The sequence below is a fragment of the Dunckerocampus dactyliophorus genome, chromosome 5, assembly GCF_027744805.1.
Source record: "Dunckerocampus dactyliophorus isolate RoL2022-P2 chromosome 5, RoL_Ddac_1.1, whole genome shotgun sequence".
Classification (NCBI taxonomy): domain Eukaryota; kingdom Metazoa; phylum Chordata; class Actinopteri; order Syngnathiformes; family Syngnathidae; genus Dunckerocampus; species Dunckerocampus dactyliophorus.
In genome coordinates, this window is record NC_072823.1 from 19,804,283 (window position 1) to 19,818,508 (window position 14,226).

The 14,226-nt window shown below is 41.6% G+C and overlaps 1 protein-coding gene across 1 annotated transcript; it reads left to right on the forward strand.

The window, feature by feature from the left end:
* The first annotated feature begins 1,099 nt into the window (after nt 1-1,099).
* On the forward strand, nt 1,100-14,139 carry znf592 (zinc finger protein 592). Its single transcript, XM_054777570.1, has 9 exons — nt 1,100-1,244; nt 1,638-3,672; nt 6,671-6,849; nt 6,931-7,104; nt 7,174-7,333; nt 7,632-7,877; nt 9,042-9,154; nt 10,700-10,838; nt 10,909-14,139. Exons 2-9 carry the CDS (start codon nt 1,642-1,644, stop codon nt 11,275-11,277), a joined length of 3,411 nt encoding a protein of 1,136 aa, XP_054633545.1. The 5' UTR covers nt 1,100-1,244; nt 1,638-1,641; the 3' UTR covers nt 11,278-14,139.
* The last annotated feature ends 87 nt before the right edge of the window (nt 14,140-14,226 follow it).

The window sequence follows — 14,226 nt, forward strand, 5'->3', positions numbered from 1 at the left end:
ATGTCCTCACTGCAATTGTGATCTTGTCACACCCAAAAACAGCTCTTGTAAAAGGAGCTGGTCCATGGTCCACGAGCAAGGGTTTTTACTAGTGAGGATGATCACACATTTTGCCCCATGATGCAATGTTATTTATGCACACAAAAAGTAACCACTGTTTCATGGTAATGGTAATGGTTTAGTTTATTTCGAACACAGTTAAGAAAATTTGAAAAAGGAACAGCACATGTTTACACTTGCACATTTCAACATGCCGGAAAAGGAAGAAGCAGAGTAGCCCATTGTCCATGTTCACATGTTCACGTACAGTGAAACCTTGGTTTTCGTCATTCATTATTCCAAAAGGTCGGACGAAAACCAAAATGTACAAAAATCAAATCGATTTTTTTCCATAGGAAATCATTTTAATTCAATTAATCCGTCGAGGACACCCAAAAATATTAACAAAGAACACATTTTACAGATAATAGTTACAGGTTTACATACTGAAAACAAAGCCAAATGCAAATAAATGCTGAATTAAATAGATAAATGAACATGTATCACTTTTAACTTTGTTGAAGGCTGTTTCACTTCAGTCCATTACAAACTTAACTTTAAAGAGTGGACGTTTAGAACTGTAAACTTACTCACTTGAACTTTATTGTAGACTTCCGCAGCAGGTACAGTCATCATTATGTGTTTCGCTTAAACCTTTCCCTCTGCAGCTAGTGTTAACTATGGAACTTTTCATTACAATCCTATTGTAGCAGAGAATACTTTCGTACTTTGCACGAGTTCTTTCATGAATTCAATTTTAGAACAGATCAACAACGAAAACTGAGATTCCAATGTAGTTTTATATTGAAAATAATGTCTTCTGATTGTCTTTTTGGCATTACTATACCATTGTCCAAAGCAAAAGGCATTCCATAAATATAATAAAAAGATAAATTTGTTGACATAAACAATATTCAGCATACAGCTTTCATCCAAGACAATTGTTGCATAAGAAGAAAGAAATAAGAAAAGGAAAAAAAAGAAATAAAATTCCAACCCAGTAGGATATGCTTCCATGGCATGTTAAGATACCGCCTCTTCATGCCTACAAGACAGCGCTCGGGGAGACAGCTGAAAGAATCTGAAGTTAGCAACGCTGACTAGCTACCTAGCTTTGACACCCACTACCCTTTCATGGTTTAAATGGTTAACAGCCTAGTGATCCTGTAGATTGTTAGAAGTTTTTGCCATAACCTGGTCAAATGGTAAGCTGCTTCCCAAGTTTATTAGGAGCGTGCTGTGTTTACGCGAGATCCACGGCTGGCATGTTTATTAGCTTCGTGGCTACGTTAGCATTCCGGTAACTGCTAAGTTAGCCATGGTGTTGTGGTATATGTACCGTGTAGTATTACGCAACGCTTTGGCAGTAGTGGGATGTATTAAATGTCAACGTGGCTTGTGGGTCTATGAAATAGTTACGCAGTTGAATTTATTAGCATCTCCGTTTAGCTTGGTAGCAAGACTGGATCTTAGCAAAGTTAATGACACCCAGCTGTTAAGTTTGTAGCAACGTCTCTGCAGTTACACTTTTAGCTGCTGTGTGTAGTTAAGTTTGCTAGGTATGTTATTAGACTAATGCTTCCTGTATCGGTTTGCAGGTTCATGAGTGTGTGTGCAACCATGGGTGACATGAAAACCCCTGATTTTGATGATCTCCTGGCTGCCTTTGACATCCCAGATGCTACAGGCTTGGATGCCAAGGAGCCCATCCAGGAGGGAAATGATGACAAACATCCCAACGACGCATTATTGAGTAATCAAGCAGATATTCCTACTGTGAGTGTGATTGTGAAAAACACACATCATCAGGAGCCGTTGGAAGGTTTTGGGAATGGGCTTCACTCATCTTTGCCGGCTTTGCATAATGGATTTAATGCACAGGGTTCTGGCAACACGTCTAATGGTGGCTTTCCCAAATCATTTGTTTCCTCTCTGAATGGGGAGTTTTCAAGCGAGTTTCTGGGAAAGGCGCCGATACAACACAAGCCTGATGCAACGCCGATGTTTTCTCAGTCACTCTCCCACTCCAGTCCCACATCAAGTCCTGAGTGTGAAGACGGTTTATCAAGAAGAGACAATATGCACCCAAAACAAGAGCAATCGTGTTTGCCAGAAGCTTCCATTATGTTGGAACCTTCAGTTGCAGACAATCCAAAAAAGGCTGATATTTGTGTTTTTGATGATTTCCAGAAGGACAATGACTCTCCAAGAAGTGAGGAACCACATGACAGTGGTGCCAGTCATAAAATGACAAGAACACACATTGGACTTCCCCCTCTAAGCAATAACAAGTCCAACTGCAAAGCAGAAACCCTAGTGGGCTCATTTTCAAACATCAAACCATACACATCTAAATCTTGCCTTGAGGCTCTGGTGGCGCTCAATGCTAGGAAGGAGCCCAGCGAGCAAAGTAATCCCACAGAATCGTCAGCAATCCACAACGACTGCATGAAGTACAGCCCCAAGGTGCCCATATCCCCACGTAGTCCCATGAGCCCTCTAGAAGCGGTGAAGCGCCTCATGAAGCCGCCCGACAGCCCCATAAGCATCTGCAGCGACAGCAGCGGCAAGGCTTCCCCTGCGCTGACTTCGGGTTCGCCTCCTGTCATACCCAAGGTCAGGATAAAGACCATAAAGACCACCAGTGGGCAGGTGAAGCGCACCGTTACCAGTGTGCTTCCTGATTCTGAAACGGACGACGTTCACTCCGCTTACGAGTCCTCTCCGTCGCAGAGTTTAATGAGCGAGGATGGTGCTTATTCACCCCAAATCCTACATAGCAAAGAGGAAAAGAGGTTAGAGGTGACAGAATCTGCAGCAGCCTTTTCAAATTCACTTTTTAAAAGATCAGCTGCAGCTCGGACACATAAGCAGAAGAGAACATCCTCCACTAAACATGCAGCCAGCGCTAACTTCCTTCCCAAAGCAGTGCACCTCGCCAGTCTCAACCTTGTCCCTCACAGTGTTGCCGCCTCGGTGACCGCCCGCACCTCCTCGCATCAACCCAGTCAGCACACCCTCTCCTCAACGGTTTACAGCACCGTCCCTTTGGTGCATCAGATCAAAACCTGCCCACGAGCGTCCATCCCCAATACAGCAGCAGGGACCTTGAACCGGCTGCTGAAAGACGCCAACCCCGTGCCTACATACGTGCCCGACCTGAACCCCCCGCCAGGGAGCAACATTCACCTTCCGCCGCGGGGCTATTCCTGCCTGGAGTGCGGGGATTCTTTCGGGCTAGAGCGCAGCCTCGCCTACCATTACAGCCGCAAGAGTGTCCACATTGAGGTGGGGTGCACGCTGTGCGCCAAGACAATGGTGTTCTTCAACAAGTGTGCCTTGCTGGCGCACGCACGTAAGCACAAAAGCAACGGCACGGTCATGCAGTGCACACAGCTCCACATGAAACCCATCGCAGAGGCACACATGTTTGCACCTCTCAGTACAGAACTGGTCAGATGGGACTCTCGATCATCACCATCCGGCCCACTTAAGAACCAGCCCGTCATGCCGCTCTATCCAGACAATGTCAGCCACCATAGACAGCGCTGCTTGGAGTGTAACAAGCCCATGGCGGACCAAAGAGCCCTGGCTGGCCATTATCAGACTCTGTCAGAAGATAAGAAGGCGTTCGTGAGTAGATCTTATATTGTAAATATCAAATGGTAATGATAATAATTTTGCTGAATAATGTCAGCTTTAAGCTAATCTTTTGTCTTGTTTGATGTTCCGGTGTATTTACTCGGGATGGGCCTATTACAGGATAGCTAAAAATTAACCCGTTGTGTGGAATTGATTGTTGATTAACATCTTGAAGCAATTGAAGCAAAATCGAGTTCACTACTTGTCGTGACCAGCAGAGGCACTGTTGATTCAGTCGCTCCAAGTTTGCTGTCTTTTGCTGTCTAAAGAAGGCAACATGACCACTACTATGGCACAACTCCTCCAGGCAATATTACAAGGTATTCTGCTCACTGCTAGCATGGAGGCAGAAGTACAGAACATTCAGAGAGCGATTCCACCATCCTATCAAAAATAATAAGTAATAATAATAATGAGGGATGTCCGATAATATCGGCCCAACGACGCACATTTTGGGTTTGTGGCGTACGTAGACTTTTACTCAGATTTCCACGCACAGTTTTAAGTAAGGCCCCAGTCCGGTTGATACCGAAATTGGAAATTGAGAGTTGGACAATATCGGTTATCGGCAAAAAAGCCAATATCAGACATCCCTAATAATAACAATGATCAACAATGCTTCCTGTAGTCCATCAAGGAAATACAGTCAAACCTCTGTTTTTGAATTATTCGGTTTTATATGAAAATTTGCCAAAATTTTGGCTTAATTCTCCTACACTGTCTCAGTTATTGTACAATATTGTGCGTAACAAACGTTTGTATTGCATTATAGCCTTTGGTACGTTGATAGTAGGGGTATAAAAATATATTCCTTATATTCCTACAATTCAACTACATCGATCTAATATCGTTTAAAAGGTAATCAATCGATTGAATCGATACTACGAAATGAAGCATTGGATTTAAGCACGGCAGGCTTTATATGGATGTTTTTATATGGATTTTTTTGTAGCACTTTCAATGATAAAAGACGTTAAATGATACAGTCTGCCTGTCAGTGACATCATTGTCTTCCGGGTGTGTGGTGGTCATGGGAATTGTTGTGGACCTGTGAAATACAGTTGATTTTTTTTCATCTTTTGGTCAGGTTAGTTGATTCACTTTATTCAGTATTCATATTTAACTCATCTGTCCTTATTTGAAACTCCTGTGACATTTATGGGGACAATATGCAAAGTAAGGACGTTTTGTACGCCTGTAGATGGTAGTTTACGGTCCAGTAGCAGTGACCATTAGTGACGTCATCATCCAGCGTGGCGTGTCCAGGTCAAAACATACGCTTACGTACACGGAAGCAATAAATGGCGCGCGCACTTGCTTATGCCAGGGAGGAAGCAGGAGAGAGGAAAGGCTGTGAAGCCGTAATTTTTGTTGACCGTTTATTCCGTTGTCACACATTTACACTCTCGTTTCTTATGCATTCTTCTTTTTGTTGCATTACCACGTTTCCTTACACCGCTGCACGCCATCTGCCATCACTTCACATGCAAAGTATCAGTTTGGTCCCATCATTATCGAAACGTATTATCATAAACCCGCCACACCGCGGTATCCTGTTCAGTGTGTCTGTTAAGCACGTCAAGACCCAGGACCCATCCCGACCCTCACAGCGGCTAAAGGTACGAGGAGGCCACATTACTTGCTAGTTGCTGGACCGTTTTTTCAAATGGCTGCTCTGATCAGGAGGGTTATCGGCACAAAAAAGCCCCTGCTTCCATCGGCCCGTACAGGTGGGAAAGTTTGAAGATACAACACCACATTCATTTGCTGAGGAATTTGCATAATGTCCGTCACCTTTGGGTGCAAAGTGCAGGTTTGGATTGCACTATTTAAAGTAAATAATTCATCATAGCAAACTATACCTACCTCCGTTCATCCTGATTTTGTATTCCATTTTTTACAATTTTTTTGTGCTCCTTGATCATTTATTCGTAAGTATGTCAGCATTATTAATCATTTAAAGCTGATTCTCTTACAAAAAACAACTGGAATCAAGGAAATGTCACATGTCCAGTATCCAGGTATTTATTTCACAGTGGTACTGATAGATTTTTTTTTTTGGCTGAAAAGTTAACGACTCATTAGGGATCATATCGTCCTAAATGATCCGATATTGCCCATGAATCATATCGACAACCACAAATCGTTATATGAATCGTATCATTATTAAAACGAATCGGAAGACTCCCAGTTGATAGCTTTGCTTGTTTATTCAGCCATCTTGGATTACACACCCGACACCAAATCTCCTCATACTTGTACACAATTTTGAAAAAGTATGTTCTCAAATCCCACCAGGAAGTCATTATCCCCCAGCTCTGTCGCCCCGCTATAATGTCATCACTGGTTGACACTGGTTGAGATCTTTGCTAACTAACACAGTTACACCACAGGTGTCTGCTGCACATCAAATACGTACAAATACGTATTGAATTTGAGAAAGAAGTCAAAAACACGAAGATGGTGTCAGTGTGGCTCTCCCATCCTCTCCTCCCTCTCGGCTCATCGGCGTCATGCCAGCAAGAGTTTTCAATAAAGATAAAAGTAGTGTTAAATCTTCATGTACCAATTTCATTCGTCATTTATATGTACTTTTAATTGTTTTCTGTATGTACAACTATAATTAGTCTCTATAAAATGTGTGCTTTGTTCATATTTTTGGGTGTCTGGAATGGATTAATTGGATTGTTTTTGTATGATTCGGTTTTCGACTGACCCTTTGGAACGGATTAATTAATAGCGAAAACCAAGGTACCACTGTACAGTCCAGTGCCCATCCCTAGTATTACACATACAGTCTACATAAGACTTTATGAAAAATTGATGCTACCGTATTTATTTACTAAGGAGGTGCCACTTATTTTAATTAATTCATTGTTAAAATTGCCTGCTCAAATTAGCTGAAATTTATATTTTCTGCGTGTCCATCTTCCTGCAATTTTTTTCTATCCCACTTTGGTAGCCTTTGCCTTGTGTTCTTCTCCTACAGATTTGCAAACTTTGTTCAATGTTGCTACCTAACAAGTGCAGCCTGAGGGCCCACCAACGCATCCACACACACAAGTCACCTTACTGCTGCCCCGAGTGCGGCGCCATGAGTCGCTCTGCAGACATTCAGAAGCACGTCAGGGAAAACTGTCTCCACTATGCACGCAAAGCCTGGTACAAGTGAGTGACCGTCACTCCGTAAAAATGACAGTGTTGCTGACGTTGTTGGGTGGTTGATGTTGTAACTTCTACTTACTGCAGATGTCTTCACTGTGAGGTGGTTTTCAAGACCCTTCAAGGGCAGAAGACTCACATTGAGGAGAAACACTGTGTGGTCTTACACAAGTGCTCTGCCTGCCCAGTGGCCTTCAAAACCTCCACCAGCTATGAAGCCCATTTAAAGAATAAACACAGCGCTAGCAAACTACCCCCTCAGTAAGTTATGACACGTTTGACGACATCATTTTACCGTCTTTGATGCAAATGTCTCTTTTCACGTTTCAGGTTCAACTACAAGTGCTCATGTGGGAGCATTTTCCAGAAGAAGTCGTTGCTCTTTCAACATTTCCATCAGGATGCCAACAAGCGTCTCACTTGCGTGTTTAAGTGTCCAGAATGCAACTCGGTGTTCTCACGAAAGCAGCTGCTAATGCAACATTTCAAGGTAATACAGTGATTATGAGCTGATCTCATTTGAATCATTGTGAGTGCGAAATATGCCCGGGGGGGAATCTTTCTATCTTTCTGGAATTTAATGCCGGGGTTGGTTCGCCCTTCAATCATTAAACAAAAAAAAAAACGCTGCTGTGTTCTGCAATTTAAGAAAACGTAAGTGTTAAAATGTCACTCTCTGGAGCTTTGTTGAGAATTTGTGGCTTTAATACATGGTCCCTAAAATTGCTTACCTGTTATACAGGTTCAGTATCATGCCATGTCCTGTATTTCTGTATTGGTTTTTATAGAGCGTGCATGGAGGAGAGGTGAGGCCAGAGTCAGAGGTGAACAGTAAACAAATAAACAAACGGGATTTGCACCACGATGCTGGTCCCATCAGTTGCCCTGTGAAACGCACTGACATTCCCCGAAAGAAGGCAGAGAAGGATGGCGCTCCTCGTGTGAAGCCCTCTGGCTGGACGTGCGGGGAGTGTCTTCAGTGGTTCCCTGAGCGAGACCTCTACATTTCACATTTGAAATCCAAGCACGGAAAGGTGAAGAACTTTTTTTAATCATTCACTACTCATATTACTACTGGAATGCCGCTGCTGCAGATATTTTTTGTGTGTGTTTTTTTAACAGTATATTTGGAGAGGGAGAAAAAAATGGTCTTGGTCAACTGTAAAGATTTTTTGTTGGAGGGTGTTTATGAAACCATAAATGACCAATTTCCACACTTGTATGCACAACTGCACCCTATGAGCTTTCATCCACTCTTGGGTTAGAATACAGGTGGTCCTTGTGTTTTGGCGTTTTATGGTTACGTTGGCGCTCCGCAAAATTTATTAAAAATTTAATTTTGGTCAGTAAACTACACTAGTCACAACACTTGACGGTCGCGACCATCATTAAGGATAAAAATACTTAAAAGTACCGTGGACGTCTGCCTGGACGTTATAAGGATGATGGTGGTCGATCAACAAAGCAGTCGTCGTTTTTCTGCACCCACACATCCGCAATCAGGACTCAGCCTGTCACATTCACAGACAGTCGGAAATCACAAAACTCTTTAATGCGACACATAACTGCCAGGTTGCTCCAATATTCTTGAGCATGTGAAAGGATTTTTTTTTTTTTATTACAGTTTTATATAATTCTTATGTTTAGTGTTTTATTACCGTATTTTATGTCACTTGTGTGTTCTGTGTACAGTGTAAGCAACTTTGGAGTTATTCTAAGATTGAACTTACCCCAAAACTTGACCTAAATCACAGCCTTGAAACTGAACTCATACTTAACCCGAGGACCACCGGTACATGACAATAGATAATATGACAAAATACAATATTGTTATTTTCTACATACAAAATGTTGTGTTTAGATCATATTTAGGTTTGTGTGTTTTCACATTTAGTTGGTTGTTTTATGAGGTGTTCAAATGTTTGAGTTCCTCAATAAAGCATTATCTAATCTTAAGTAGCTAGTAATAACATTTATATAGCTCAAGCACGTCATTTATCAGAACTAGTTAATATAAACTCACGCCCACCTGCAATAAAAATATTGAATGTGTACAAGCAATAAAGTCATTAAATAGAAATGTTTCCCTGACAGCCCTCAATAGAATGCGCAGGCCAAATAAATGGGACGTAACATTCATGTATACTTTGTTCAACTTTCTAACATTCATGTATACTTTGTTCAACTTTCTCCCTCAGTCCCTGAAGCGCTTCCTCTGTCGACAGTGTGATCAGTCGTTCAATTCAAGCACGAGCTTAAGACGACACATTCGCAGTGACCACGATGGGAAAAAGAAAATATACACTTGCTGGTAAGATAAGTTTGAAGACATTTTCATCCTACAGTGGAACCCAATCTGTTCTCGGGCACTTATATTCTCATAGGAAATGACAGAAGCAATTGTCCATCCCAGAATTTTGACTGTACAGCCAATTTTTAAGTAACTTTTTAACATTCAAGTGTAGAAAGAACTTAAACACTGTGATAAAGTAAAAAAAAAATAAATAAAAAGGCCATCCTTTCATGTGATTATAGGCATAGTGTACGTAAAAGTGAGCAGGGCGGATTGCTGAAGGGGAGTCAACCTCATGCACTGTGCTTTTTAATATTCTGTCAGTCATACAAGCGTAAAAATAAATCACCTGCTGTACGGTACAAATTGAGTATGCACAATCTGCCTTTGTTGTGCTACATCCTGTTCTTTTTGTATGACCATTTTAGCCACACAGAGAGTCCTCTGTTTCCATTCTTATGCCGCGTTTAGTGGAAGCTGGGACTTGCTTACCTAAATTAACACCTAAGTCATTCCCATTGTACACAGAACACATGGAGGACATATAAAATACTGTCATAAAAAGGTTTAATACGATAAATAAATAATTAAACTGAATGAAACTGAAATAAAAAAATTTTAAAAAGAATATTTCTTCACCGTGTGCCTCTGTGGTTAGAATGCACACTGGAAGTGGCATTAACGAAAAAGAACAAAAGCAGTCCTGCCAACATGTACGTATTTTTTCCTCTGTTTAAGGCTAAAATATGCTACCGCGTCACGGTTCCTGATCCTCCCCCTCCAAACCCTCCGGCAGAGGTTGACGCGCACCTCCAAAGGAATCCTCAAGTTGCAGCGACACTGACCGTTAGTGTGCAGTAACACTCCTGTTCTCTCTTTAATTACCATCATTCACTGACGGGACGCTAACAAGCTTAATAGTTGATGTGGTTGCTCACAGAGTTGACGTCATGTCACGCCCAACCCTGACGAACAACTATAAAAGCACGGCTGTCCACAGTGTGGCTGAGGGGCCATTTGTAGTCCGTGGCAGTTTTTTTTGTATTGGTCATAAAAATAAAAAAAAGTGAGTAATAATAACACAAAGCTTTCTCTATAAGTATGTTTCACTTTTTTTATTGCATTTTTACAAAGTTCAAAAGTATTTATATGGTGGGGGGGTGCTCCTAAAATTTCTTCAAGGTTGGCAGGTCTGCAAAAGCGACATTGTCCTCTATCAGTGTAGCTACGCGTATCTTACAAGGACCCTTGTTTTGTACTAAGCAGCCAGGACAGGAGATGTGTATGCTGATTTTCTGTTTCCTGAAGAGGCATTTCTTGTTCTATGGTGGTCATTACACCTATCGTCTTTGCCATTGCTGCTACATCAAAGAAAAAGCAAAGCACATTTAAGTTGCTCACAGAGCTGAAGCCTCATGAGCGCTTTCACATTTCTCTTGCAAGTTTTACTGATGTGTCACAGGAGGGTTTGATTTTTCAGGCATGTTATATTTGATTTAGGAGGTTCCACTGCATTTGATGTCCTTCAATTTACAACCATCTTTATTGGCTTGCACCTCTTAGGTATTGCACAGACAGAAAGACATTTACCAGCAGTGTGATGCTGAAGAATCACATCAGTCTAATGCATGGAATCAAAAATCCTGACCTGGGCCAAATGCCGAATACCTCCACCCAGGACTGCAGGAGTATTGTGGGCAAGGTAGGAAAATATTTTTTACACAAATATTTAACAATTAGTGTCGGTGTATTCAATCTCATTGTGATGACAGGATTGTGGACCATCAATAGCTGGTGCTCCAGAGGAGGGTGAGGACTTGCCAGCTTCTCTGGAGGCTCCTTCAGCCAAGCGTGTGAAAACACAGTTCCGCTGTTCCAAGTGTGGTTTCTCCACAGACGACAACATGGAGTTCCGGGAGCACATAGTTCAGCATAAAAGTGACGATAACACTCCTCAGTGCCTTCACTGCGGCCTGTGTTTCGCGTCGCTCTTGTCCCTCAGCAGACACTTGTTCATCGTTCATAAAGTCAAAGATCCAGAGGAAGAGGAGGAACGGGATAATCGAGTTGAAGCTGACAAAAAGACAGAGCATCATTATCACTGTGACAACTCGGAGGATTTAAATCTTGCTCAGACATGAAGGCAGTGGAATCTATCCATTGCTGCTTTTCTCTTAGAACTACACTCAACAAAAATATAAACGCAACACTTTTTCAAAGATCAAAAACTTGTTTTATGTACACAAAAGGCCTTTCTCAAATATTGTTCACAAATCTGTTATTAATGTTAGTGCACATTCATCATTCAATAATTATGCCATAAAATAAAATCATTCAAATAATTATCCACCTCACAGGTGTGGCATATCAAGACGCTGATGAAATAGCATGATTTTTACACAGGTGTGCATTAGGTTGGCCACAATAAAAGGCCACTCCAAAATGTGCAGTTAAACTGTATTGGGGGTGGTCCGGAGGTGTCAGAAAACAAGTCAGTAGGCTATGACCACCATAAACACCGTGTATACCACCATATGCAGCGTTCCCTCGCTACATCGTGGTTCACCTGTCGCGGACTCGCTGTTTCGCGGATTTATTTTGGGTTTTTTTAAATACAGTGTTCTGCGTCGTCCTCATTGGCTAAGGGAGAACCCAGGCGTTGTGTTCTCCATCCTGATTGTCTTAGGGACTGTAGACCTTTGTCAATCAATCTCCTCCGTGCCTTCCTGTGCAGTACAGAATGCGTTCGGCTTGCCAAATTTACATAAATGTTTGATCGCTAGTAGTGTGACTCTGAAGTGCTGCATGTTTTATGTCTTGTCCCCGACAACACAAACAGTGTTGACGAAACGTTCTACACCGTCAAGGGCACCTGCGGTCGCACCCAAAATGCAGAGGAGGATGCTAATCATCGTACAAAAAGTTGGACTTCTGGAGGGGGAAAATACGATGACAGGAGCAATATGTTTTAAGAAGGGTACAAAAACGCTACAGTACAGTGGAACGGCGCCAGGACGGAGAGGCACGGTCAGAGGAGTGAAATATGCGTGGGTCACTTAATAATTTCTTGTGTTCAACCTCATAAATTGATGATTAAAATTTTTAAAAACGAGAGAAATGTGGGAAAATGTTAATGGCTGACTGAGAAAAGTGTATGGTGAGGCGTTTTATAGCCTTAAAACAAACTGTATAGTAATTGTAAAAAAAATCAAGTTGGCTACTTCACGGATTTCACTTATTGCGGGCTATTTTTGGGAAACTTATTCCACGCAATAAACGAGGGAACACTGTACACCGATCCAGAGCATCCGAAACATGCTCAATTGGTGACATGTTTGGTGAGTATGCTGGCCATGCACGTACTGGGATGTTCTCAGTTTCCAGGAGTTGTGTACCGATCCTTGCAACATGGGGTTGTGCATTATCATGCTGCAACATGAGGTGATGTTTGTGAATGAATGACACAACAGTGGGCCTCAGGCTCTTGTCACATTACATCTGTGCATTCAAAATGCCTTCAATATGGTAAAATGCACCTGTGTTGTGGATGGAGTGGCCCGTGGTGGCAGTGTGGTTACAGTATGGGCAGTCGCGTATGTCATGGACAACAAAGGTTTGAAGATAACGAGCACGTTAGGGATGCTCTGGATCGGCGTATATGCTATTTGAGGAAAATGGGGGTCACACCAGATACTGACTGGTTTTCAGACCTTTCCGGATCACTCACAATACAGTTAAACTGCACATTTTGGAGTGGCCGTTTATTGTGGCCAACCTAAGGCACACCTGTGCAATAATAATGCTGTCTCATCAGCATCTTGATGTGCCACACCTGTGAGGTGGATAGATTATGAATGATGAATGCTCACTGACAAATTTGTGAACAATATTTCAGAGAGATAGGTCTTTTGTGTACAAAGCTCATGAAAAATGGGAGCAAAAACAAGTGTTGTGTTTATATTTTTGTTGAGCGTAACACGCTGCTTGATGCTCTGCATGGACATGACTTACAGGTTTAACAAAAAACAGCAGTATTTTCATGTTTTTTTCATATTTTATTTAACTTTGCATGTCAGGTATTGTATTCGTTGTGCCTCTGATTGTGGCACTCACATTAGAGGAGATGTTTTACTCTTGTTTTTACAACTATTCCAACCACCCTGAGTGGAGGGCAACACAAATGTGCAGGTACAGATTGTCAGTAACAGGGACTTTCACTTTTGTAATCCACAACAATTTAGCTGCTTAAATAACAGCATTAATGTCATGCAATATCCCACGAATGGGATTCTGGATGCTGTTTTTTAAACACAACATTAATTTAAAAGCAGTTCTTTAACACGAAAGAACATTAAAGCCTGCTAAAGTTAAGCTGCAGTTCACCATTTGAGCATCTTATGCTTTTACTGTTTTTTTTTTTTAATGAATGATCATTAAGGGCGAGCAGCAGATCAGCATAATTGTTAATAAGTGTGTTTATGTTATGTCAAATCAAGGTACATAGTTTTGGTTAATCAAAAAGCATGCTGGGATTGGGAAATTAATGTTTTATACAAAGGAGGCAAGTAGAAGGGACTGACCTGTAAAGCTGCACTTTTTTTGCCTTGAAAGTGTGACAGTAACTACCTCTATGGTAACTGGCAGTGATTGTTCAATGTACAGAGGCTTCTCCGTGCAATGCAGAATGTGCATTATTCCTCTATCGAATTTTATAAATTACAGTCGGGAATGATATTGACACTACCAAGTCATATTGACTTAACTGGAAAGTGATCTTTTTTGTGCTGTACGAAATGTTCATTTTCTACTTTACATCCTCAGCCAACGTGCATGGTTTTGGTGCATCGTGCTCATTGTGAAGGATATTTCTACTTTTGATAGCCTGTACAGTCACAACTTGTATACCTGTGAGCAGTGCATTTCTGAAGCTGTAACAACCATCTATCTAGCATGCAGTGGCCCATGTGCCTTGCTGTTATGTTTACCTAAAGTACATACAAATAAATTGCATTTAATTATACTCCTCTTGCCATTTTGGATGTAATACACACATGAGCATTGACTTAACAATTATTGTGGTTGTAATTCGC